The sequence below is a fragment of the Rhinolophus sinicus genome, linkage group LG01, assembly GCF_036562045.2.
Source record: "Rhinolophus sinicus isolate RSC01 linkage group LG01, ASM3656204v1, whole genome shotgun sequence".
In the NCBI taxonomy this organism is placed as follows: Eukaryota; Metazoa; Chordata; class Mammalia; order Chiroptera; family Rhinolophidae; genus Rhinolophus; species Rhinolophus sinicus.
In genome coordinates this window covers 37,216,173-37,243,692 of record NC_133751.1, presented here as the reverse complement: position 1 = coordinate 37,243,692, position 27,520 = coordinate 37,216,173, and the positions used below count along the sequence as shown (strand labels likewise).

The 27,520-nt window shown below is 41.1% G+C and overlaps 1 protein-coding gene across 1 annotated transcript in view; it reads left to right on the top strand.

Moving 5' to 3' along the window:
• The window catches only part of SLC7A14 (solute carrier family 7 member 14), a 99,546-nt gene that overhangs the window by 27,926 nt on the left and 44,100 nt on the right, over positions 1-27,520 (top strand). Inside the window, exon 2 of the mRNA XM_019735313.2 lies at positions 20,643-21,094. Within this exon, the coding sequence (XP_019590872.1) occupies positions 20,791-21,094 (304 nt within the window). The 5' untranslated portion in view covers positions 20,643-20,790. The remainder of the gene's footprint in view (positions 1-20,642; positions 21,095-27,520) is intronic.

Below are 27,520 nucleotides of genomic sequence, written 5' to 3'. Positions count from 1 at the left end.
AAAATCAGTACTCTAGTCACTCCTAGTGGAGCGCAGCAGTCCCCAGACCCAGCATTTCTTGTTTCCCATCTTCTTGGCTCTTGCCTGTTTTTTTGTGTTTTTTTTCATTTTTAGCTGAGATTTGCGGTTTTCCCTAATGACTGACCATCAGAGTCAGACCGAGGAAGGGTTAAAAATACTGAAAAGAACAAGTTACTAGAAGTATGTACCCCAGACTATTCACAGGGCTCTCTGTAGAGAGTGGAATTCATGGTGATGGATGTTGCTTCTTTTTATGTTGTCATATTTCTTACGACTTAAAAGTAATGTATATTAATTTGGGGAAGAAAAATGAGTAATTTTATTTTTATTTTTTACAGTGTATTTATTTTGACATTCAGTATTATTTTATATTAATTTCAGGTGTACAGCAGAGTGGTAAGACATTTATATAATTTAAGAAGTGATCACCCTCACGAGTCTAGTACCCACCTGGCACTATACATAGTTATCACCATATTATTGACTATAATCCCTGTGCTTTCCTGTACATCCCCATGACTATTTTGTAACTAACAATTTGTACTTCTTAATCCCTTCACCTTTTTCACCCTATTCCCCAATCCCCCTCCTATCTATTACCCCAATTTAAAAAAAGAGTAATTTAAAAATGTCAAATCACGCAAAAAAAAAAAAAAAAATTAACAGTGGCTTGGGCCTCAGAGCTGTAATGGAGGATTGGTGTCCAAGGTTGGCTCCAGTGCCAGTGTCTGCAAACAAGTCACTTAAACATAGCAGCGGTCACTTCAGACAAACATATTCTTCCTACTGTTCTTCCCTGCACTACGGCTCCTTTTAGGTCCCCAGGGCCTCCTCAAACGCAGTATCCTCTGCTTATCTTCCATCAGACATTTCCATTGTCTTTGAATATCTCAGGGGGCACTTGGGTTTTAATCTGCCTCTTTCCTTATGGAACAAAAAAAGCTTTGTTCCATTAGAGAATTTTTAGTATTTGGAAGGCTTTTCTGTGAGGATGATGATGATGATGACGATGATGATGATATTGATGTTTTGAACTGGGTGCTTCCTTCCGTTCTCCCTGCAGTAACATATACAAACCCCTATCTCCTCAAATAAAGGCATGTGCATTATATAAATAAATGGTAATAAGTCTTTATGAGCTGCAAAAACAACCAATGTCTCCAGAGAATTGGAGCAGTTTCCTCAGGGGTAAGAACTTTTGGCAGGATTAATTCTTTCAACCAAAATTCACTGACCCCAACAGTGTGCCAGGCAGTGCACTTGGCACTGAGCTGGAGCTGAGGGTGCCAAGATAAACACAGCAGGGCACTTACAGTCAGGGGAAGAAAGAGTATTCAGCTCTCACATTGCAGAATGATAAATGCCAGAATGGAGGCCTCCTGAAGACACATTGGGAGCGCAAGGCAGGGCACCACCTACTGGAGAGGAGACCCGCAAGGCTCCCACAGGAGCTGATGGAACTGGCCCTGAAGGATGGATGTGATTTCCAGAGAGCTGTCAGTGCGCCTGGTGGAGGAGCAGCCCTACTGGCAAGGCCAGTTCCGTAGGCCAGGTGGTGTGCAGGACAAGGATTTGAAGGGTAATGGAGCAATGAACCATGTTGAAAAGTTTGAACTTCATTTCACAGGACATAAGGAGCCACTGAAAGCTTTCAAGCAAGCAATAACCGGGAAAAACATGTATTTCAGCCATGTGGGAGATGGGCCAGAGGAGGCAGAGAAAGAAGTAGGCTGAAGGGTACAGAAGTTAACCTCAGAGACATGGCTTGCAATGGGGCATTGCCTCCTGAGGGGTGTTCTAGATATTTGTGCAATGTTTTAATTGGGTGGCACACTGGCATTCAGCTGACAGGGGCTAATAATACTAGGTTTACTGCAAAGGGCAGCATGAGGAAGAGTCCAGAGTCCAGAAATAAACCCTTACATTTATAGACAATTGATTTTGACAATGGTGCCAAGATAATTAAATGGGGAAAGAATAATCTTTTCAACAAATGGTGCCGAGGCAACTGGGTATCCACATGCAAAAGAATGAAGTTGGACTCATACCATATCATATACAAAAATTAACTCAGAATGGATCAAAGACCTAAATGTAAGCATTAAAACTATAAAACTCTTAAAGAAACCAAGTGCGTAAGTCTTCATGACCTTGGATTAGGCAATAGTTTCTTAGGTATGACACCAAAAGCATAAACAGCAAAAGATAAAGTAGATGAATTAGACTACATCAAAGCCAAAAACTTTTGTATTGCAAATGATAAAATCAAGAGAGTGATAAGACAGCCCACAGGATGGGAGAAAATATTTGCAAATCATATAACTGATAAGGGTCTAGTATTCAGAATATATTTTGAGCCATATATATGTTTGTGTGTGTATATATATGTATATATGTATGTATATATATATAATACATCTTATATATACATATCTCTTACAACTCAACAATTAAAAGACAACCCAATTTTTTTAATTGGCAAAGAATTTGAATAGCTATTTCTCTAAAGAAGATACACAAATGGCCAATAAGCACATGATGCCCATTAGTTATTGGGGAAATGCAAACCAAAATCACAATGAGATACTACTTCACACTCACTAGAATGATTATAGTAGAAAAAGAGATGGACGATGAGGATGTAGAGAAATTGGAACCTTCACATGTTGCTGATGGGAATGTAAAGTGTGGCTGCTGCCTTGGAACACAGTCTGGAGGTCCCTCAAAATGTTAACCATAGAGTTGCCATATGACCCAGCCATTCCACTCCTAGCATGTACCCAACAGACTTGAAAACATTTGTCTGTGCACAAATGTTCACAGCAATATTATTCATGATAGCCAAAAAAAAATGAATAATCCAAATGGCATCAACTAATAAATGGATAAACAAAATGTGGTCTATCCATGCCATGGAATATTATTCAGCCATAAAAACAAATGAAGTTTTGATACATGATACAATGTGAATGAACTTGGAAAATTATGATAAGCGAAAGAAGTTAGATATTGAAGTATTGCATTTATACGAAATGTCTAAAATAAGCAAATCAGTAGAGACACAAAAGTACAAAAGTAGACAAGCTGGGGGAAGGGGCCATGGGAAGTAATTGTTCATGGGTATAGGTTTCTTTTGAGGGTGATAAAAATGTTGTGAAATCAGATCATTGTGATGGTTGCACAACTCTGAAAATACACTAAAAACCACTGAATTATACACTTTTAAAGGATGAATTTTATGATATGTGAATTGTGACTCAATTTTTAAAATTTACATATGCTGAATTTTTCAGAAAGGCAACTAAAGTAGAAATCAAAGGATACTCGTATTAGGTTTAATTTGGAAGTTTTTAGAAAAATCACTTCACCCACAAGTCAAATGGCCAACACCCCACAACTTTATCGTTTGTGGCTGTTGAGATCACTGTGATTCTGTGCATAGACGTGAGTTTGAGTACTTCATTATAATGTGCGTGAGCAGTTATAGTTTTGAAGTGGATTTTTATTATAAATTAATTGCCTTCTAGTTCTTCAGATGAGTGCACTGTATCGATTTTTCTTAAGTAATGTTTGTGGGTTGATTACATTATCCATGAATTTCATGTCAGGATAGGAGTAGGTGTAACGCTCATCACATTTGTAACGTAACGTCACTATTTAAAAAGGCGTTGAGGCTAATAGAACTGAGGACCATTGACCAATGTTCAGATCAACCCCTCATTACACACACTCACCCTCACAACCACCATTCAATTATAGTCCAAGGTCTTCCTCTTTACCCCTCTGCATGTAAAATCAAAGACAGGTAAAACCACAGCAACCCCAGCTTTCGGCGTTTCCTTAAACTCAAGCCTTCACCCATCGGGCCTCTCTCCCACTGCAATTATAAAGATTTCCTTGCAAAGACCTTAAATTGCCTTCCTGTCTTCACTCTCATTCAGACTCCCCACATCTCTGTGGGTTTAGAGAAAGGTGATTTTTGCTGATTGATCTACGTATGTTTTCTCCTCTGCTCATGTTTAAAAATACAGCATGGGGGTGATTGAGGTAACTATCGTTTATTCTCAAAGGATGCAATCTTCGTGTCACTGTTCAAGACAAATGCCTCTCCCTAGGATGTCAGATGGGAGCCTTTTTAATTTCTGAGATCATAGTGCCACATTGGGGACACTCAAATTTCTTCAGCTGAGGCTGAGTAGAAAAGCTGTAGAGGAGTAGCCTGGAGAAGCAGAGAGGGGACTGGTCTGGAGTTCAGGCCAGTGGTCAGTCTGGACTCAGGCTGGGTCATCATTTTCTCTATCCAAAGCTCCCTTCTTCATGTTTAAGGTGGGGACATTAATGCCTGTACTTCCTGCCTCCCAGACTTATAATAATTGAATGTGAATATATTTACAAAGTTTATAAAGTATGTCTTGTACTTACTCATTCCTCTGTCCTGAGTGCCACCTACATATTTGCCATCAGGCCCTGGCTTGGTGCTGGGTCCAGTACAGTGCCCGTGACAGACACAAGTCTGCCCTCCTGGAACTCAGACTCAAAGGAACACAGACTCTACTGAATAATGACCCAATCAATCCCTTTAGTACATGAACTGCTTAATGTGTCAGAGACATCATTCCATGACAGTAAATGTAAATAGACATAATTTAAAGAGCTGCAAGAATCACTCATTTTAGGTATAGTTGACAATCAGTTTAATCTTATTTTAAGGGAAATTGAAGCTCTTCTCATTATTTTGTTCATACAAACAATGCTACAGTAGACATATATTTTACAGACATTTCTATATAATTCCTTATCCCAAGTGTTTAGAAATGGAGTTACCAACTATACACAGACACACACACACACACACACACACACACACACACACGAATTTTAAAAATATAGATATAATTTCTAGAAAATGTTCTAGAAAGTCATACACCAAAATGAATTTCCTCTCTCTAGTGGAAGGTAATGAGTGGTTTTGACTTTCTTTTTTAGATCTAAGTTGTCTGAATTTGCAATAGATATCTGTTTTGTTTATAAGACATGGAAAATATTTTCATGTTCATAAAAGAAAATAAAACCCTCCACTTCAGAAAGTTGAACCTGCTCTATCTATTGTTGTGTCGCTGCAGGAGACTGTGAGGAGGGCCGGGAGGAGAGAGAATAGAAGGGGTGGGATCCTGATGACCTGAGGTTGCAGGTCGCTCCTGCCAGGTGGTCTCAGCCCTCGCTATGCTTTAGAATCACATGGGGATCCCTTCAACATCACTGATGCCAGGTTCCCACCTCAGAACAATTAAATATAAATCTCTTGGGAGTGACACTGAACAGTGTTAATTTTAGAAGCTCCCCAGGTGACTCAAAAGGTTCAAAGTGATTCTAAAAAGCTGAGACCCCTGGGAGTCTAACTTCAAAGAACAAGATCTGTGTGTCATCCACCTGCATTCTATGCATGGTGCCACAGCCCTCACCAACAATACTAGTTCAAGTCCAGCCTTTAGGGAGAAAGAAATGACTGGACGAATGAAGGCTGATCCGAATCACCTTCTAGAGCCAGCTGTCCATCAGTGTGAGGAGCCTCCCCTCTGATCACTTTATAAGTGGGCACCCCAGGGAACAGCATGGTGTGACAGAGGGATGACTCTGGGAGGTGGCTTGGAGACCTGATTGCTTGGGAGTAGAAAGAGCTTCTGTTTAAAAGTACAGTGCTAGAAATCATAGCTAGAGAAATTATAAAATGCCTTCTTGTTCTTCTCTATTTGTACCGCCATGTGAACCTTTCCCCCTAAATGAGTCCCTAATTCCCTCTAAATGACAACACTAATTTACATCAATGATCTGGATTTTTCAGTACCATCAGGTTTGCCATACTGGCATAGATTTCTCATCGTTTGACATCCAAGAAGTCCAGGGTATGTCACAGGGGAATAGGAAGCATCAAGGACACCCGAACACAAATGCTCTTTTTCCCCATTGTTTCAGCATTCGAAAAGAACACTTTCCAGGTCATTGGAAATACTGGCACACTGCTCTCCACCAGGAAACATTAGATTCTGCCTCCTTCTGTCTGGGAGCTGGGTGAGTCTCAGTCTCCAGATAAGACAGCGACAGTATTTTGTGATCAGATGGGCCGGCTACTATCTGACAAAGTAACAGCATTTCTTGTCTTCTAATGCCAAATAAAGGATTGCCTGGATGCCTTATGGGTGCACCCATATTTGAATTGGGGTTTTCTTTGTTAAACAGAGTTCCGTTTTCTCTGTTGATGCCCATGTCCAATCATTAAAGTGAGATTTCCTATTCACATAAGTCCTAAGTCACTAAAGGAAGGTAGAGGAAGGCAGATCAATTAATTGAATGTTAACAGTTGTTGAAAGCTCACTGGGTACAATACACAGTGCTTGGCTCACCATGGGTTAATATAAGATTGGTGTATTCAAAATCATGCTTAAGAAAAAGTGACACTCTCCCAAAACATAAATGATTGTGTATTTTTTCTTTAATAATAATATTAGCTAATGTGAACCTAATTTTAAGAAGCTTTTTTTGGTGGGGGGGGTGATTTCAAATTAAATAGCAAAGCTTGAGGTAGATATCACTTCAGTACTTTTCAGCAAAGGCTGTTTGATTACATGGTATATATTTCACTACCAATGATGAAAGAAATGTGGTAAGTAGGGGAGACTAACCAAGAAGAGCGAGACAACAAAAGAATAGTTTGGGATAAGCCATTCAGAATGTTAAGAGAGTACACCAGTTACCACCAAAGTAAGCTGTTCCAGTTTGATCAAACTCTATAAGGCCATGCCACATCCCCCGCACATGTAGCATGACGTTCTGTCACGGAGTGCTGTTCTACTATTACTGCGTTAATAATAGAGGAAGGGAAAAAGAGACTTCGATAAGGGTGAAGGAAGAAAGATATGCTTTCCGATCCTGTTTGGAAAGAGATGAAGAGCCAGAAGGGTGGATTGGGGGCGGGAGGAGGGCATCTCTGATGACCAGAGCATGTGGCTTTACAGCCTGGCATCTTGGCTCGTCCACATTCTGGTTTCAGAGCTTTGGATACCTCCGCCAACTTCTCTGACACTCAGTGTCTTCTTCTGTACAGGATAGCACCTCCATTCTGATGTTACTTGGGAAGTCTACAGTGTTGTCCAGTAAAATAGCCACTGGCCACATGTGACTATCTAAATTTAAATGAATTAAATAAAATTTACAATGCAGTCCTTCAGTTACACTAGCCACATTTCAAGTGTTCAGTAGCCACGTGTGGTTATGGCTACTGCGCTGGACTGCAGAAGAGCATTTCACGGTCACAGAAGCTCTGCTGGACAGCTGCTCTAGAGAGTCCCCTGCTCTGGAGCTACGGTGCCTGAATTCACATCCCAGCTGAGCCACTTAGTAGTGAGTCTAACAAATGCTTTAAATATTCTGTGGCCCAGATCCCTCATCTTTAATTTGGAGGTCATTAAAAATAACATCTCACTCATAGAGTTGTTGGAAGAACAATATACTGGGGGTATACACATTTTAAGAGGTGTTAACACTTTGGTCAACGTTGCTCAAGCAGTAGTTTGCCGTAGTCAGAAGTGTCCGAATGCTGATGGTAACCACTTTGAGCACCTCTTGTAATTGCAGAAGTCAAACGTGACTTGTATTCATCTTTTGTTATCGATATATATTGAGTATTACAATTTTAATAGTTTTTCTTTTCTTAAAATGTACATACATTTTTTTGGCACCCTCTGTAAATAAATCAGTTAAAAGCATCCCTCGTACATAGTAAGCATCATATAAATGGTGCAATTTTTAGGTGAAGATTACTCAAGATGAGATATGGGCAGCATCTTGTACATAGGAGAGGGTGGGCAAATATTTCTATCTCAGATATGCAAAGATAGAAGGCAGAGAGAGAAGGCTGTCTTTTTTAAGCACTATGATTTGCATTTTAGACATATTACCATTTAACTTCTCAGTTTTTAGCCTCAGAATAATAGATTCTCTTTTTGTCTTTATCTACTTGCAACAGAATGAAACCCTGAGTTCAAAATAATAAGGGGACTGTTTCAATCTTGTGATATGCCCCAAAGGTATAGTTCACCCCTTTTTATTTGGAGATTTCTAACTACCAGAGTGGAATGAGGGTCCTGGTCAGACTCAAACCCCAAGAAGGCCTTACAGTGTCAGCACCTGCCTATGAAAGGTGGAACCAATTAAATGGTCTCAATCCCAGGCTATGACTGCAGAGGCTCATTTGTTGGGATACCCTTCGGTTGTCAAAATATGAAATGCATTTTGGCCTATTCCTTTCCCATTACGCTTGGAACTGGAAAGACTGTGCTTCTTATGAGCTCAAGGATCTCATTGATGCAGAACATAGTAAAATGGGCTCTTCTTGGGCTGATTCTAAACATCGGGCATCAGGGACTTCTCCTCTGGAGGAAGCATAAAAGAACAGGTCAGATCTGGACTGGTGTCTTCTGGGGGAAGAGAGAAGACCAAATGCACCAAGGCAGCCGGTCGACCAGCTTAGCTTGGCAAGGGAACTAAGGGACTTTGCACTTTCACCCTGAGTTTCAGTTCTCAGAAAGGACAACAGTCTCAGACAGATCAGCTCCAAGCCTGGGTCAAGGTGCAAAGATGACCAAACTGTCCAGATGGACCTGAACATTTGTAAACCATCTGACCTTCTACCTCAAGGAATATTTATATCTTTATTCATATTTGTCAAACAAAGTTTCCCTTTTTTTTTTTCATGTTGAACTAAAGCGCATTCAGATAGTGTCCTTTTCCCTTCTAAACCACGCTTTCAGCAAAGACATTCCAGGCATCATGGCAGAATGGATTCTTGATGTTGCCTCACACTGTCCAATACATGGTCACATCTAAATCTCATTCTGTGATCCCACTTAATAGTAGTCACTATATTAAGGCCTGAAAATGTACCAGCAGAAAGGATCTTCTAGAGGATGTGTTACTCCTTTTAAAACTCCATTATACTGGAAAAGAAAAAAAATCACAATAGCTTATTCCTAAAAGAATGATAAGAGAGCACCGTCAAGCTTGCATACCACACACACACACACACACACACACACACACACACACACACACATCGCTCTCACTGTTATAAAGAGGAAATGAGAGCATTTGGAGAAGGAGACTTGAACAACTGTGTTGAATGCCTCTCACATATCCAGTGAGGGAGATGAGAGCTAAAATACATTCATTGGATTTAACAACATGGAAACATTGATGACCTCAGCAAAAGACATTTTGGTGGCAAGGAAGATGTGGAAGACAGAATGGCGAGGGCTAATGACTAAGATATGAAGACGTGGAGACAGTGGAGGACAATAGTTACAGCATGGCAATACCTAAAGGGGGTGTGGGATTTGTGGAAGGAGGGGTGTTTTCACTTGTTTTGTAAGATGAACCTATTGAGTGAAATTAGAATTCTTAGAACAGTCCGTGAAGTTACCAGAATTAGTTGCCTTTCGGGGATGGTCAACATGGAAAGAAAGATAATCAAGCTAAGAGAACCCAAGGTCATAAAACTGAGGTATTTGCTTTAGTGCAGATCTTATCTTCTGAGCAGGGCTGTTGGCCTGAGCTACGGTGGCAACTGGGAGAATCTCATCTCCAGGCTTCTGGTGATTCGAATCTGCTGTGGAAGGTTGATTCTGTAACCAAGTTAGAGCTTTCCCTGGGCCTGAAAACTCAATCTCCAAAGTGAAAAGAATGATGAAAATGTCGGCTAATCTAATTCCATGTGGGGAGCAGATCCTAAAACAGTTTCCCATAGTGGAGACGCATAAAAGCATAAAAACAAAAACCGAGGATATATCTTCCTGGTCAGGAACAGGAGCATGTTCATTATTCTGGGATCTTCTGTGTTTTGTTTTGGTTTTTAATTCAACTTTTTTTCTGATTTTAAAGGAATGCATTCTGGTCACAGAAGTGATGAAAATAGAAATCATTCCTAATCCCACCGTACATAGACCCATACTTTTAAAATTTTGGCATATGAATGAAATTGGATCATACACTATGTACAATTCTATATCCTTTATTGTTTTAATGTAACATATCCTGAGTAGTTTTAATGTCCATAAATTATTATTTTAGAACAATATTTTAATGTTTGCTTACTATTTTATTCTTTCAATACCTCATAATTCGTTTAACTCTGTTCCTATTTTTGAACAGTAGGTTATCTCATATTTTTACCCCTATAAATAATACTGCAATGGATTCCCTTGAGAAAAAAACCTTTTTGCACCTGATTATTTCCACATGATAGTTTTACCTTCCAAAACACATTTACGTCATTTCACACTCCTACCACCAATGTATGGAAGAATCATTTCTTTGATTCCTCATCAGCAATAAATATTTCTATGTTTTTAACCTTTGCCATGTTAATAAGAGAAAATGTCTCCTTTTATTTGGCATTTCTTTGACTACTTCTAATAATGGACATATTGTTCCCTCTTATTGAATATTTATATTTGCATTAACAATTGCCCCCTTATGATGCTCTGTGAGGAATATATTCGAACTTAAGAACGTGCAATCTGGAAAAATTTTAACACAACAGCTTGGAAGCAAACACTTTTCAGTTCAATAGCCTGTAGGTTGGAAATTCATTTAAAAGTCCCAAAATGAAATCTGGCATTCCTCTGTGACTTAGGGCTGTTGGCATTGAAATATGCTTTCCTAGCTTTCAGATTTCCTAATGAAAAGACATGATGATAGTCAGGGAAGGAACTTGCCTCCAGAGAGGAATTCTCTGGGCTGTGGATCCAGCACGCACCCCAAGGGCCTACAGACTTACAGACTCTGTGCAGGTACCATCCTCAAAGTAGACTCAGAAGCTAAAATGAAGAGTGCACCCACAGGGCAAAGCCGATCTCCATTTTTCAAAAATGTGTTAAATTTCCAGGCTGTCAAAAGTCTGTGAGTTAGGAGGTTTTTACTGCTTTGATTGGGTAAAAGACTGACGTCTCCCAGGAGCTACATGGACCGTCTACGTCAAAAAGTACAGCTCTCACCTTAACTAAATTTCAGTATTAAAGATATTAATGTTATAAATAATGTAGATTTTTAATTGTCTTCCCTTGACTTCACGAATATAAAAGAATACAAAAATATAGAAGATAACTTATTTATAATTAAATATACTTATTTATAGACAATTTAGTTTCCCAAAGGGATCTGTGAAGGCTTTCAATGAAAAGAGAGTTTTCTCATTTGTATAATCTGAGACTTGAATCAGATGATTTCTAAGGTTTTGTTCTTTGATTTTATGCACAAAGTAATTAGCAAAGAAAGTCATCTTACCCTGCAATAGATGTCTCAAGATAGCAGGGATTATTATAAACTGCTATTATAAATGATGTCTTTTATCAAGAAATACGTTATGCCCTGTACTCTTTTTAGCACTATGGAGGAATCTTTATTCTACAAATATTTATTGATTACCTACAGTGTGCCACTGCAGCTCCGTTCACCTTCTTAAATATGGAGCAGCAGGGTGGGCACTGGTGTGGAGGTCAGGAAACCTGCTATGACCTGGTATGTGGCCTTGGAGAAGTCACTTCAGTGCTCAGACTCCAGAGCTGCTCATCTGAAAGTAGCTCACTGACTTACTCTACCAAGGGTAGATGTAGTTTTGGTTAAGCTTTTGTTTTAATTAGGGACAAAATTTTGGAGACAAGGTATGGAGAAAGGCTGAGCCAAGTTTTTTCAGGAAAAGAACGAGAGAAAAGAGAGGAAGTTTGCCACAGAGTGTGGAAATATGAAAAGAGATATGTCTAAAGCGCGGTTCTTAGGAGGTGTATAGGCTGAATAATGACCGCCAAAGATGTCCCCGTCCTAATCTCTGGAATTTGTGATATGTTACTTTATATGATATAGGGGGCTTCGCAGAGGTGATTAAATTAAGGGTCTTAAAAGGGGGAGGTTACCCTGGACGAAATGGGTGGGCCTGATGTAATCGCAAGGATCATTATAAGAAGGGAGAGGAGAGAAGGTGCTGTGCTGCTGGGTTTAAAGACAGAGGAAGGCACCACAAGTCAAGGAATATAGGTGGCTTCTAATTAACAGAAGCTGGAAAAGGCGAGGAACAGATTGTCCTTAGACCCTCCAGAAGGAACTCAGCCCTGCAGACTCAGAACTATAAGATAGTGAATTTGGGTTGTTTTACACCACTAAGTTTGTGGTCATTTGTTACAACAGCCACAGAGAACTGATACAGGATGGATTTATATGTGGTGTGGGATAGCATTTCTGTTTTATCAGGAAGGTATCAGTAAAGTCTACTCGCCCTTCAGCACCTTAGGAGTCCACTTGGAGCTTCTCTCTGGGATGTAATGATGTGCTGAGATAGGCTTCCAGCCCAAGCAGGGGAAGGTTGGCTTCTGGAGGCTCAGCAACACCGGATTAATTACATGGGACATGAAGGTGTTCGGTTGGATGAGCTCAGACACAAAATTCCCATGATTTTGTTATTTCAGAATGGCCTTTCTGATCACATTTGGGGTGGGGAGATAATTTTTGTGCGAAAATCCACCTTAGGCATCACCTCTGAATGTACTTTGTAAACCTGTGGTGTTGCACAAAAAAGTAAGTCACCATCTTTTTTTAAATGAGAAAATAGAATTCTCAGCAAGCTGTGACTTACTCAAGGTTTCACTGATAGCTTGTGACAAGGCTAAGTACAATAGCTGAGCTCTCCTGAGTCACAGTTGGGTGATCATTGTATGATGATGCGCTCTCACCTGTCACAGTGTTAACTTTGAAATTCTGCATGTGTTTTAGAAATGGCCTATGGGTTTACCATGTTTCCCAATAACATTTGCATGCAGTTGAACTCCCAGTAACTGGTATACTTGGGAACTATGGTCTAGCTAACTTTTCTAGCTAACCAAATATGAACCAGAAAAAAATATTGTTGTACGTACTACTCTTCCTATCCAGGGGTTTTCCAAATTTTAATGGTTCGCTATCCTTCCTTGGTACAACCAGCATGGCAAGCAGCTTTTGGTCTATTTTTGTTCATTGCTAAGTCTTTCACTGCATCTCAGCCATCATTTGGGATATTGGTCACCGTTTCAGTGCCTACACTGACAGGCTGCTTTGTAATTTCCAAACTGCATTCATAAGCATCACTTCGTTGAATCCTCATGACAACTCTACAATGTAACTATTAGCACTCCCATCTTTCATATGAGAAAACGATAGCTCAGAGATTTTGAGACTCACGCAAGATCACACAGCAGAGTCAAAGTTCAGCCCTCAGTGTTTTGCTTCAAACCCAATGTCTCTGTAGACATACAAGTAGGCAGTGTGGTTGATTGCCCTGATTTCTCCCAGCCCTAGGATATTCCCATGTATCAGTCAGGGTCTCAGCAAGAAACAGATAACCCATGCAAATCAGGCATTTTGAGGACAGTCTAATGAAAATAACTATATATGAAGTACAAGTAGAGAAATCATGAGGCAAGGTGTATTTCTGGGGGTACCACACTCTGCCTGAAAGGAGAAAGGAGAGAAGAGTTATCAGGACTCAGAGGGAGAGGGCTGTGTGGAGAGGGCCACCTGGCAGGTGCCACACCTTGTCTTTGGTAGATGGACACAGCCAACCCACAGCAACCTAGCAGAGGGGAGCTGAAGATAAAACCTAGCCTCCCTCTCCTCCACCCTCCAATCTCCTGTTGGTGCCTCCCATTGACTAATCCAACCAGAGGGGCAGGGAGCCTTGGACGTGTCCCATACCGGTTAGCATCGCAGGACACAGCAAGTAGGTGAGTGAGAGAAGATCTTGAAGGACAAACAGAGGCCACTGGTACACTTTGAAGCTTTCTGCCTCTAAATTCCTGATATCCTATGTCGAATAGTCATTTCTGGTATGGTGTAACAGCTGCCATCGAGGTAAACACATAGTAGTAACTCATTAAATACTTTTGGCAATGGTTCACTTAATACAATTTCTTAGCTCTTCTGCAGTGGCATGGAAAGATTAACTGATTTTCTTGTGTGATTTGCCCCTTCTAAAAGAAGGCTTACCCATTGAAATCTGATTAATGGAGAGTTTTTCCTTTCCCTGGGCTCTGGTTTGTTAATATTACTATATGCACAGTGAGTAACATATGATGCCACTCAAAGACCTGAAATCTTGGATCTTGGATCAGTGGGAAAAAAAGAGTGGAAGATAATGTCAGGCTGTGATTTCCTCTCTGAGTGGGGTGCTAGAGGAGAAAGGTTTCTCAGTGCGAAGTAATCAGATATCTGAAAAAGCTTACCTCACTTCTCCCATTAAGTAGATGCCAGACATTCTCTTGAGAGTGTTTTCACAATAATTTCTGCCAAATAAATACACAGATAATATTCTCAACCCCTGGAGTGTTGACAAACAAGGAAGCAGAATGGGAAACATTTTTAAGCAGAAATATTGTTCCAAACGAGATAAAGATCAATCCTTGTTAAAAAAAAAAAAAGAAAAGAAAATCCCCTTTAAAAAAAAGAAAAAAAGATTTGTTTGTTTCAAGCAAATGAATTTAAAATGACTTGTTACTGTTTTGTTCTGCTTGGTGTCAGAAGTAGATAAATTTTGGATTTATACTGATTGTTAAAGGAAATCAATATTTATACCTTTACAGAATTAATTGTAGAAATACAGGAATGAACACAACAGAGTCTCTTTAAGTTTATACCTCAGATATACAGACTTCAGCCATTCCAGAAAACAAAAAGCCAAAAACAACAAACAAACAAACAAACAAACAGCCTCAAGAACAAAGCACAATTGCTTTACCTAGTACATAGCAGGGGCTCATGAGATAAGTTATATAATTGTCACAGCTATTCACATCGTCCTTTATAAGAAAATTATACAACCTCACCCTTTGCCATATGACTCACCTGCCTTCTGTGGGAGTGGTATACAGCCCACCCCATTAACTTTGGGCTTGGTCATTTGACTTACTTTAGCCAATGGAAAGTCTGTGGAAATGCCACTTCCAACCAGAAGTAGAAGAGGCATTGCATGTTTCTACCAGACCCTTGTTCTTGGCCTGTGCCAGGAGAGAACACCATGTGTCAGGTAGGGACCGATCCTCTAGCCTGAATCCCAGAACGAGAAGACATGTGGAGACTCACAGTCCAGATTGAGGAAAAGATCTGAAGCCAATCCACAGCCTACACTAGAGTCACAGCAAGAGATAAATGTCATTGTTGTGACATACTGAAATTCGAGGTTGTTTGTTACTGCAGCAAAAGCTGATTAATGCATTCAATAGTTTATTAGAAACAGAAAAAGAAACAGCAAGCTTTGAAAAGAAAGCTGGATTGGTATGTCCTCTTTTGCATAGCTACTCGGTTGTCAGAGATTCAAACTCCCCTTTAAAGACCTTCCAAGCAAAACAAAGCCATCTGTGTCTGAGATTCCACATACAATATCAATGGGCTAGCACATTGTTACGTAATATGGTGGGTGATCAAAAAATACTTGAGGTGGATCTGATCTATCAAACACTTAGCAAAGATATAACTGGGAAGGTTAGTAATCTGAAAATCAGAAATCTTGGTTTTAAAGACAATTGTGTATCTGAGTACATTTGTCAGGCACCGACATTGTATGATTTAGGAGGCGTATGCACACATGTGCGCAGACACACACACACTCACAGGACAGGACATCTCCCTTACCACTTTTTCATGGCCCAAATATGTCAAACTAGAAAAACTGCAACCTGCCCAAGAAGCGCAAATCAGAATGTGATTGATCTAGAAGTTGTATCATGTGAGACACTACAGTGAAGAAACTGAAGATGTTTAATCTGGGAAAGATAAGACTCCAAGAGGTATACTAGTTGCCTTCAAAAAATTAAAGGCTTTTCTCATAAGCAGATTAGCTCTGATCTGTATAGATACAGATGGCAAAACTGGGGACAACAGAAGAAAGTTGCCAGGACACAGATCTCAATTCAGTTTGCTGTGTTCTGTGTAGGGTTGGGCCGACCTTCAGGTTCAGACACATTCGACCTGTGTCTGGCCAACAGTGCAGATCATCGTGACTGACAGGTGAGCACATCACAGTGGAGGTACAAACACAGAGCCATATCTGGCCAGCTTGGAAGGACTAGAAGAGAGCAACAGAAGCAAGGGCCTCAGCAGAAACTCTGCCATCAAGAACTCTGGCCAAATGAGCCATAGGCATAAAGGTCAGAGGGAGTCGTGCTTTCGGGCCAGGGTGATGCTTGCAGATGAACACACCATGTCCTAGCCACCTTTTGGCGTGTGCGTCTTGGGCTGAAAAGTCCCGGGTGTAAAAGAATGAGAGGTGGTATAACCTCCAAATGCCCAAGCAAATCTGCTGAGACGCCCCTTTAGGTAATGAAACACAGGAAAGGAGAAAGCCATTCTCTACAAACATGAGAAAGGTTCCTTGCAGTGAAAATACCAGGGCATTCAGTATGCAGCCAGAACAAATTCAGGGGAGTTTCAGCAGAGAAAAGCCACGTGTAAGGGCTGGGCAACAAGCCAAAGTCTCTCTGGGAGCTGCCTCAGGAGGTGGAGGTGGTGGGAGAGGGTGTCAACAGCAGGGGACAAAAAGACTTGTCAGGGACCAAAGCAGGGTAACGCTAGCTAACAACGCTCCCATGGCATTCTGCTAAAAGCTTCACATGTATTACCTCCTTTGCTCCTTACCACAACCCTGGGAGCTAGAGACCCTTATTATCCCACTTTATAGATGGCAAAACTGAAGCATACAGAGGCTTTGTCCAAGGTCACTTAGCTAGTAAAGGCAGAGCCAGAATTTGAACCCAGAGAACCTGGCTGCTGAATTATGTCTTTAACCAGGAGCCAGGAGCTCAGCCTAGAGGAGGAAAAGCTGTGAGGCTGGTGGGGAGAAGGGTTGCGTAGGATCCCAGGGTACAGGAGCAGGGAGGGGCCTTCGAAAGCTCCTTGAGACCCTGTAGTCACTAGGTGAGGCTCATCAAACCAGGAACCTTTCACTCTAACAGTAACCTTGTTTACCAGGGGACATTGATTAGAAGAATTTACTAAAAATCTTAATTGTCCAACCATGTGAAGGGCTGTTTCTGCCAGCCAATGTTTCCTGCTACACCAGATGTTCCAGCAAAGGCTGGACAATTACTCAAAGGAAATGTCATAAAAGGGTTTCTGTAATCCTTTAGTGTATTTGCAAAACCAGGCAGGAATGATTTTTGGCTGTTTACTGTTTTGTTATCCTTCCTCTCCTCTCCTCCAAAGGCCAACTCCAACCTAATTCGATAATGTTACTTCTTCAGTGAATTTCTAAGCCATCATTATTCTCATCCTTATCCAAACCTGCTTTTACCATCATTATACTTAGAGCCCACTGAACCCTCAAGCACCCCAGCAAACACCACAGTGATGATTCTTCTCCCAGAGGCCTTGTAAGCCTTCCTTAGTTAAACCTGTGAAGTATTTTGAGAAACTTGAATTAAAGTGCTAGAGAAAACACAACGCACATTTATTGCTCATCTTGGAAAGCAACAGCATTGAGTTTCCAAAACTGTCTTCGATTAACATAAGCTGGGGGTTAATGAATATGGATATTGTCAATAGTCACTTAGAAGCATGTTTGCTTTTGTACACTTTGTTCTCTCCAGTAAATGTCCAACCAAGACAGGAAATGCTCCAAGCCCCTATTTGGATCAATAAAGCAAACACTCAGAAGACTTACATGGAGGGAATAGAGCCAGGAAGGAATTCTCACCACCCTCAACTTTTGTTCTAATTGATTCTCTATGTTTTCATCACAGTTTCTAATTGTCTATTAAATAAAAGCCATCGCCTCTCTAACAAGCCTTGTTCATTTCTCGGTGTCCTTGTGATAATTTCTGATGAAGGGCTAATCAGAACAATATCCCAGAGGGTGTCTCCACACAGCACTGCATCCCACAGCCACTGCCAGCAGAAGAGAGCTGCTGAGGGGCCCAGCTACCTGCTCAGGAAGATAAACAGGAAGGGCCTGTGGGATTTGCGGCCCCATAGGGGAAATGTCAATATATTGGTCAGGGTTCTCCAAAGAAACAGAATCAATAGGATATATACAGATGTGTATGAGGGGATTTATCACAGAAATTGACTCATATGTTATGGAGGCCGAGAAGTCTCACTGTTAGCTGTCTGCAAGCTGGAGAACCAGGAAAACCGGTGGCGTAATTCCGTCTGAGTCCATAGGTCTGAGAATCAGGAGGGACCGATGGTGTAAGTTCCGGTCTGACTCCCAAAATTCAGGAACCAGGAATACCAGTGTCCGAGGAGAAGAGAAGAGGGATGTCTCAGCCCAAGCAGAATCAGTGAGTTCACTCTTCCTCCACTTTTTTGTTCTATTCAGCCCTCAACAGATCGGGTAATACCCCTCCATACTGATGAGGGCCATCTCCTTTACTCAGTCTACCAATTCCAACACGAATCTCTTCCAGAGACGCACTCAGAAATAATATTTTACCAGCTGTCTGGCATCCCTTAGCCCAGTGAGGTTGCCTCACAAAAATAGACACCACAGGCAGTACCTGGCTTTGCACACCTCGCACTTCAGCCACGCCTAGTGGTGTAGGGCACTAGGCCCCAACCCTGCCTTGCTAGACTCACCTGGGGAGCTTTAACGAATCCCTAAATCGAGGCCACACCTCAGACCACTCTTGTTGTCAATAATTAAAACACAGCTTGAAGCAACTCTGTCAAATCTAGGAAGAAATTTAACGAGTAGGGCCATCACCCAACTCCTGTGAAGCAAATTGACGTGTTTCACCTGATTCTTCTAATTAGGTAGTGTTTGCAAAGGCTTTAGAAGCAGACAAGTGTTACATTAGGTGCTAAGTAGTATTAATTAATAATGTCGGTAGATTACATGGGCTGGTACTTATGATAAATGTAAATGTGCTAGGCTTATCAGCACAGGACCGTATTCAGCTGTACTTTACATTTTTCTTTATAGAATTTTATAAAACTTCTAGCTTCCAAAGAAAGTAGCTCCATATAATCTTTGCATTTTCTAACGTGACAAAACTTTTGAAATCATCTAATACAATAGCTCTCAACTCTATCAGACTTAGCACCTCTTTTTTTGTAATAAATGTTTTGTCACACTCATCTTTAATGTCCTGAAGCAAAATTCATGGATAATCTACGTGTATATAACACATTTCCGTATGTGAACACTCAGGCATGTCCAGGGCAGTTGGCTGATACAGGCACTATATGAAGAAATCCTGCAAATGGGCCAGTTCCAAACGGCAGGCTGTTATACACATGCTGTGTGGGAGATGCTGTACCAAGGTAACATTGCCAGGCAGGGGGGCCTTGGTTTTCGGAAATGGTGAAGATCCAAACTAAAGAAATTATTATCTTCCTTCAATTTGTTCTATAGTTGCATTTCTGGAAAATTCAATGTGCTTGTATATTAAAACCATCCACCCAAATCCCATGTGTTTGTATGTAAAACAGAGTTAGCTTTTAGGTTCAGACCACCATCACTAGAATTTTCATCTACAAGAATGTCTGATGAGGAGGTCAGCCCGGTGGCTCAGGCAGTTAGAGCTCCGTGCTCCTAACTCCGAAGGCTGCTGGTTCGATTCTCACAGGGGCCAGTGGGCTCTCAACCACAAGGTTGCCGGTTCCACTCCCACAAGGGATGGTGGGCTGCACCCCATGCAACTAGCAACAGCAACTGGACCTGGAGCTGAGCTGTGCCCTCCACAACTAAGACTGAAAGGACAACAACTTGAAGCTGAACTAAGATTAAAAGGACAACAATTTGACTTGGAAGAAAAAGTCCTGGAAGTACACACTGTTCCCCAATAAAGTCCTGTTCTCCTTCCCCAATAAAATCTTAAAAAAAAAACAAAAAGTAAAGAATGTCTGATGAGATATTCCCACACAGTTAGCATCTCTGGGGCCCACCCTCCAAAGGCCAGGATCACTTCCCCCATTCCCGAATCTTTGAGAGCAAAAAAAAAAAAAAAAAAGATCAAAAAAATTTTCATTTCATCTGAGAGTAAGGTTCCAAAAAATCTCATGGGATGGCACTGCCCCTCTTGAGAGTCATAGATCTAGCTGTACATCCTTATGTACAAAATGAGGATACTTTGTCCCCAAAGAGTATACCCAAGAATCATAGACCAAATCTTGGCCGAGCCAGGTAAGAAGTCCTTCAGAGTTTAGACAGATGAGCACGTTCCATGTGCCAGGAATTTTCTTAAGCTCATTTCAGATATAACCTAATTTACTTTTCACATCAACACTAGGCAGACTTTATTATCCCTATTATACAGCTGAAACTGAAGTACAGAGAAGTGAAGTCACTTATAGGAGGTCCCAGAGAAGTCAGTGGCGGTGCCCTGAGTCAGGCCATCCTTTTCAGAACAACTACGTGACACAGTGCAAACTACAGACTGTCATTTAGGACTGGAGGGGACACAAAGGGGAAATGCAACCCTCCTGTATATGAGTACACAGGCTAGACCAGTTCTCCCAGTGTGGTACATGGACCCCCAAACCATGCCTCCAAGTCATGGTTTATTTCCCACTTGATCTCATTGTCTCCTTTCTTGTGTTTTCTCCTGCAGACATTCATGCCCAGAAGAAAGCTTCTTTGGGTCCCTCTGGACCTTTCCTAAAAGGGAGATCCTTGAGCACTAGATGAGTTCCAGAAGCATCCACTAAAGGCTTCCATAGCCCTCTTCCATCAGTTGACCTTCACCGTAAACTCCCAGGATGAGTGGCTTCCTCGCCTCCCTGGACCCCCGGCGGGTGCAGTGGGGGGCTGCCTGGTACGCCATGCACTCCAGGATCCTACGCACCAAACCAGTGGAGTCCATGCTGGAGGGAACCGGGGCCACCACAGCACATGGCACCAAACTAGCCCAGGTGCTCACCACCGTGGACCTCATCTCACTTGGCGTTGGCAGCTGTGTGGGCACAGGGATGTATGTGGTGTCCGGCCTGGTGGCCAAGGAAATGGCAGGACCTGGAGTCATTGTGTCCTTCATCATTGCAGCTGTTGCATCCATATTATCAGGTAAGTGACTCAGTGCAGCGGGAAGCCTGGGAAAAGCTTGCTTGCTGGCCTGTTCAGCCCACAATTCTAGAGTATTTAGTGGTGAGATGTATGAAGTGGCAGAGAAGGGGTCATCATGCGTCCTTTGTGCTTTGACTGCCAGGGAGTTCAGGACTACATTTTGGTCTCAACTGTAGTAGCTTCCCTTTTGGTTTTTCCATACAAGTAATTATTCTGGTGTCCTGTCATCTCCCTGTCTCATTCCCTGCCATGTCCTAATGGCTCTGTTTTTATTATAAGTGCCTTTCATTGGACAATAGGTCAATCCTTTTGTAAGGGGGAGAGGGAGGACAGAGCTGCGATATAAATAATAAATAAAGGATAGGCAGAGTAGCAAAATGACAAGTCAGTAAATCTGATACAATTGGGATCTGATGAGCCTCACACTGGCAATGTGACCCCCAAGCATGAGGAAACAAGGTAGGAAATGTGACGCCACTGTGAGACTCACACAGCACCATCTGCAGAGCACTTCAAAAGACTGATATTCCACAGAGGTAGCTCAACCAGCACTTCTCTCACCTTGATAAAGAATCATAAAACTCATTGGTTTTTGGGGTTTTTTTTAATGAAGTACCAGGACTTACACTTTTATCATCTGTGAAATGGCTGTCCTATTTCCTTTTCCTTTCCCTCCTCTTCTCCTGAGTTGTGATCCACACAGTACCTTCCCAGAATGCCAGAGATAGGTCAATGGCCAACTTGAAAAAGAAAGAAAAGGGAAACTTTCTGCTTCTTGATGGCTGTAATGCAAAAGCATGAGGCAGATCATGTGGTTCAACCCATGAATGGGTGAGTGGTCTTTTGAATGTTTCATGAGAAGCAGGAATGCTAACTCATATTGGGAGGTCTGTGTACTAATACTACATACCGTCACAAGAAAAGTTCTACATTAATACTGTACATCCAGACTAAATAGTCTCCATCCATGAGGGATGCACAGACTAGGAACATGCAACCAGAAAGTGCACTGGTTTATATTGGACAGCTTTTTAATTTGACGAGGAAAATATTTCCAGATGGCTTTTATTTATCTCCTATCGTGGCTTACTTCCCTGTTGGTTTTACAACTATCTCCTTTTTCTGAAGTCATTCTCTAATATGCATAAATATCCTAATAATTGAGGTTCCTGCAGAACAGAGGATATTTTTTTCTTTATAAATGACAATAAATAACTTACCTGGATAAATTTCATGGAGAGTTGACATTCTATCAACTCGATTGCAATCATGTTCAAACGTATTTGGGAAAGAAATTATTTGGGAAAAGATGCCAGATTTTTACCATAAATGTATAGATCTAAAGGCGTCGGCATATAGAGAAGACTAGCAATGACAGGACAAAAGGCAGGCACATAACCAGCAGAGAGCATGGGGCAAAGGCTAAGAGTCCTGCTCAGTTAATGCAGACTGCACAGTCTCCTCTAGATCCATCCTATTACGACCCTGTCCCCCAAACCCCAGTGATTCCTGCAAATAAATCACCCCTATCTTATCCTTCCCAATGTTATAGTACATTTAGAAACAAGAAGAGGGCCCAGTTGCATTCTGGGAGCCTGCTGTCCTGTCACAGTGCTCATGGGAGCTGTAGAACCCAGACTTCTGCTGCTCAGATCGGCCTCAGGTTGGATCAGCCAGTGTTGTGCTGAGGTCTGCTCCCACCAGCTGCCAAGAGCCCTGAGAGCACACTTCTTCCCAGCTTCTCATTCTGTGAGGTCATGTTGTTAACTTGAAATCAGTTATAGTGGGAGTATTTATACCAAAGAAATTACCAAGTGCTACAAACGAGAGGTTGTTTTCAGAGAGTTGGTTGTTAGCTCTGCTGAGGCCCTGGTACTGCCCAGTAACTGGTGTCTTCACCACTGTACCAGCCACCAAAAGAAAAGCCTACTTCTTCCCCCCTCAGGGACTCCCTTCTCCACAAATGGTTACATCCAGAACACTTCTCTACCCTTTATGATTGATTCATCGCTTGTGGAAGCCACCCAGAATCCCCCAAGAGCCCCAGCCAGAGACAAGACCAAAATAACTTGTGCCAAAGTTAGCATATTTATAGCAGGTTTCTTCAACCAGACCTCTCACTCTATGATGCTTCGTCACTGCACTAAGGAAAGCCCCCTCCATTGTCTTCTTTCCACTCCCATATCATTATCCCTGTGTTATCCCTCTCTTGACAGCTTCTCCATATCACAATAATCGAACTCTCCTCTCCCCTCAGACTTTTTCATGTGCGGTCTTTTTCTCCTTCTGGTCTTCACTAAAACTTGGCTCAATCATGAGGACACAATTCCCTGCCACCCAGTCTGGGGAGGAGGCCGTTCCCCCACTCCTGGCCACACACGAGGTCAGGAGGTTCTGCCTCCCCACTGTCCCTTCCAGATCCCTGTTCTTTCACTGTGACATCAAAGCGCCACCACTCTCTAGCTGTGTGTTCTTCAGAAAGTTACTGAACCTTTCAAAGTTCTCAGTTTTGTTTTCCTTATCAGCAAAATGGGGATAATAATAGTATTTAACTGATGGTGTTCTTATGAAGAGTAAACGTGAAAATATAAGCAAAGCTCTTGGGACAATGCATGTCAGAGTAGGCAAAATCAACTGCCCATGTAAGATTCATGGTCATAAATTTGAAGGTGAGTACAGCCTCCAAAGTCTGCACTTATCTCCAGGATAAATGGCTGCTTGGTTGCAACAGTGGAGTAAATGAAAACGTTGGGATTAACTAGGTTTAGCTTCTTTCCAGGCAGAGAGAAAAAAGCAATGGGGTTAGGAGTGTTTTCCAAGGAAATAGTGCAGGGCCACATGATCTAGCTTGAAAGTGAGAACCTAACAGTAGTGGTGATTCATGAGAAGTGGTAAGATCAATGGAGATTGGAGTTCTCCGTGAGTTCAGGAAATCATTAAAATAAAAATATTGAGAAAGTGTGCTAGAACAGAAGTGAAGTGAAGAGTGGAATATTTGAAGTTAAGATTTCAGCAGTGGTACAATAATCAGTAATGTTAATTTTAGACTTGGAACCTGACTCACCCACTGACTACCTGTGAAACCTTAGCAAGTTCCATAACTTCTCTGAGCCTCAGTTTCTCCACTTTGGAAATGGTCATAATACCTCCAGATATATAGCACTAAATAAGTTGTTATTACTATTTTGTGCCAAACCCCATTTTAGGAGCTTGCCATATATTATCACATCTAAAATTCATGATAGCTCTTCAAGGTAGGTTTTATTATCTCCAGTTTTACATATGAAGAAATTGAAATGTAAATAACAGAACCTAGATTCAAATTTGTTGTGCCAACATTATCTTTCAACCCTGACTATGAATTTAAATCACTTAGGGAACTTTCTTTTGTGAATAGTGGATTGGGGAAGGGTGGTGGGTCAGCTTTATTGAGTTATAATTACACTCAATAAAATATACTTTTTAAAATATACAATCCTATGAGTTCAACCAACACGTACAATTGCATAACCTCAAGAGTCCCATTACCCCCAAATAATTCCTTCATGTTACCTCTGTAGTTTTCCTCTGCTCCCTCCCCCAGACCCCTGGCAACCATTGATCTGTTTTCTGTCCCTATTCTTTTGCTTTTTCCAGAATGTCACATAAGTGGAATCATTCAGTGTGTAACCCTTTGAGTTTGGTTTCTTTCACTTAGTATGATGCAACATAAATTCATATTGTTTCTATCAGTGGGTTGTTCCATTTTATTTCTGAGAAGCAGTATCGCACTGTATGGCTACAGCACAGTTTGCTTATCCATTTACTAGCTGAATGACACTTGGGTTACTTCCAGTCTAGGGCCACTATGAGTAAAGCTGTTACAGATATTTGTGTACAGTTTTTTGTGTGAACACGGTTGTCATTTCTTTTGAGTAAATACCTAGAATGGGTATTGTGGGATTTTGTGGTAAGTGTATAATCAACTTTATAGTAAACTGCCAAATGTTATTCTATAGTAGCTGTATTACTTCTCATTCTCACCATCAGCCTATATGTGAGTTTCAGTTGCCCTGTTCCTTGCCAGCACTTGCCAACAAATTGTCATGTGGTTTTGTGTGTGTGTGTATGTGTGTGTGGTTGTTTTGTTTGTTTGCCATTTTAAAAGGTACATAGTGATATTTCAATGTGGTTTGAATTTCCTTTTCCCTAATTACTAATGTTTTTTGTGTTTATTTGCTGTCCATATATCTTCTTTAAGTGTCTGTTCAAATCTTTTGCCCATTTTTAACTGGGTTCCTCATTTTCTTATTATTAACTTTTAAGAGTTCTTTATATTTTCTGGATACAAGACCTTTATTACAATAGATGCGTGTTTTTATAAATATTTTCTCCCTATTTATGGCTCATCTTTGAATTTTCTTTCAATTTCTGTTTATTTCTTTTTAAAAATACTGATGCTCAGGCTGCACCTCCAGCTCTTCTAATTCAGCTGCACTGGAATAGAGCCCAGGGGTTGGCATATTTTTAAGTTCCTCAGAGGATCTGAATGTGAAGCCAGGGTTAAGAAGTGCTCTGTTCCAGGACCCAGAACCTAACTGCTCTGCAGCCATGACTTACAAGAAGAGGAAATGTATGTTAAGATAGAAACTATGTGACTAACAGATTCTTAAGAGATTTTCTTAGCCGCCTGGCATCATATCCCATGCCACGCAAACCAGCGTATAACGTGAAACAAATCTGACGAGGAGAGAGAGCCACTTTCTCTATAATTTGACAAGACCCCAAGTTACAATTACTTTCCAAGATCCTCCTACCTGTCCTTCACCTACCCAAGAACTGCTCACAGCCCTGTCACAGTAAAGGGAAACTTCAGAGGCAGAAGCTCGTGGTGTAACATTTACCCTTGGTCCAAAAGTTCTTATCTACTCTTTATCAGTTCAGCAGACCACAACCAGACCCCATGCCTATCACCAAACCTAAAAACCTATTTGTGTATATCAGATTAAGTAACCTAGATAGGGGAAATGGTTTTTCTGCCTGGTTCCCACCTAACAGCTTTGTTGAGAGACTGAGGGATGGCGGCGAGATGGTTTACAGAGGTTCTCCAATTCAGTTGGCTGGGATGAAACATAAAGCAAAGCCACCATGACATCTGACCGTTAAAAGCAACCTTTCCCAAGAGGCTCCTGCAAACTTGAGTTCATATGAAGGATGGCGGGTTTAACTTTTTTCTAAGTTTATTCCAGTTCTCTTTTAGTATTATTAAAATTGAACCTCAAACAAAATATAAGTCTGAATGACTTCTAAATTCATCCACTTTCTACAATCCCCCTTCAAGCCCGTATCTCAAATGGTTTTGGTAAGGATTAAATGACAGTATGCGTACACAGCATCGGTACCCTGACTGCTGCACAATGCCAGTAATTTTTATCATCTACTCATAAGAAATATCTAATAAGATATAGCTCAATAAAGATGTATTAGGTACCCATCATATAATCCTGGGGCAGTCCCAAAAATAAATAAGAAATTGTCTTTACCCTAAAGGACCCATCGCTTTTTGATGGAGATGAACACCAAACCTGGCAAGTAACTATGGCAATAATAGTAGTAATAATAGTAATAGTCACAGCAGCAGCTACCATTGAGGACCTACTATGTACCAAAAGAGTTCTAAGTGTTTACCATATTGTTTTGCTTAATCCTCACAAAAGCCCTATATGACAAGTGAAGTTCTTATCCTCATTTTAAAGATGAGCAAATGGAAAAGCTTGGTAACTTGCTTAAGACTTCTGCTTAAGAGGTGACAGAGCAAGGAATAAAGTGCAAGCAGTCTGGCTCCAGAACTCACTCCTTAATCACTTTGCTATTCTGCTACTGTATTAGCAGATTAGGAATAGGTTTAATTGCATACAATAGAAAACTAAAAGTGAGAGATAGTTTCACTTATCTTTTACTTTAAATATATATATATATATATATATATATATATATATATATATATAGAGAGAGAGAGAGAGAGAGAGAGAGAGAGAGAGAGGATGCTATTATAGCTCCATCATCATAGGGACTCTGGCTATTTGATCTTTCTGCTCTACCATCCAGATGCTTGGCTTCCATCCTCAAGGTGACTTCAAGATCCAAAATGGCTGCAATAGCTCCAGTCAGTACATCTGAGTTCCAGAAGGCAGGAAGGACAGCAGAAAGTTGAGGCAGGTCATTTCCTACACTTCTATCCCCTTTAAAAGAAGCTTTCTCAGAAGTTTTTCCCTATAACTTCTGCTTACATTGACTAAAACCTGGACACTTCGCCACAGCAAGTGAGGCTGAGAAATGTAGTCTACTGATTGGGTATATTGCCACCCTCAGTATTACAGAGGTTCTGTTGACGGCAAAGGAAAGGAAAACTGGCTGTCACTGCCAGATCTATAATGGATGTGTAAC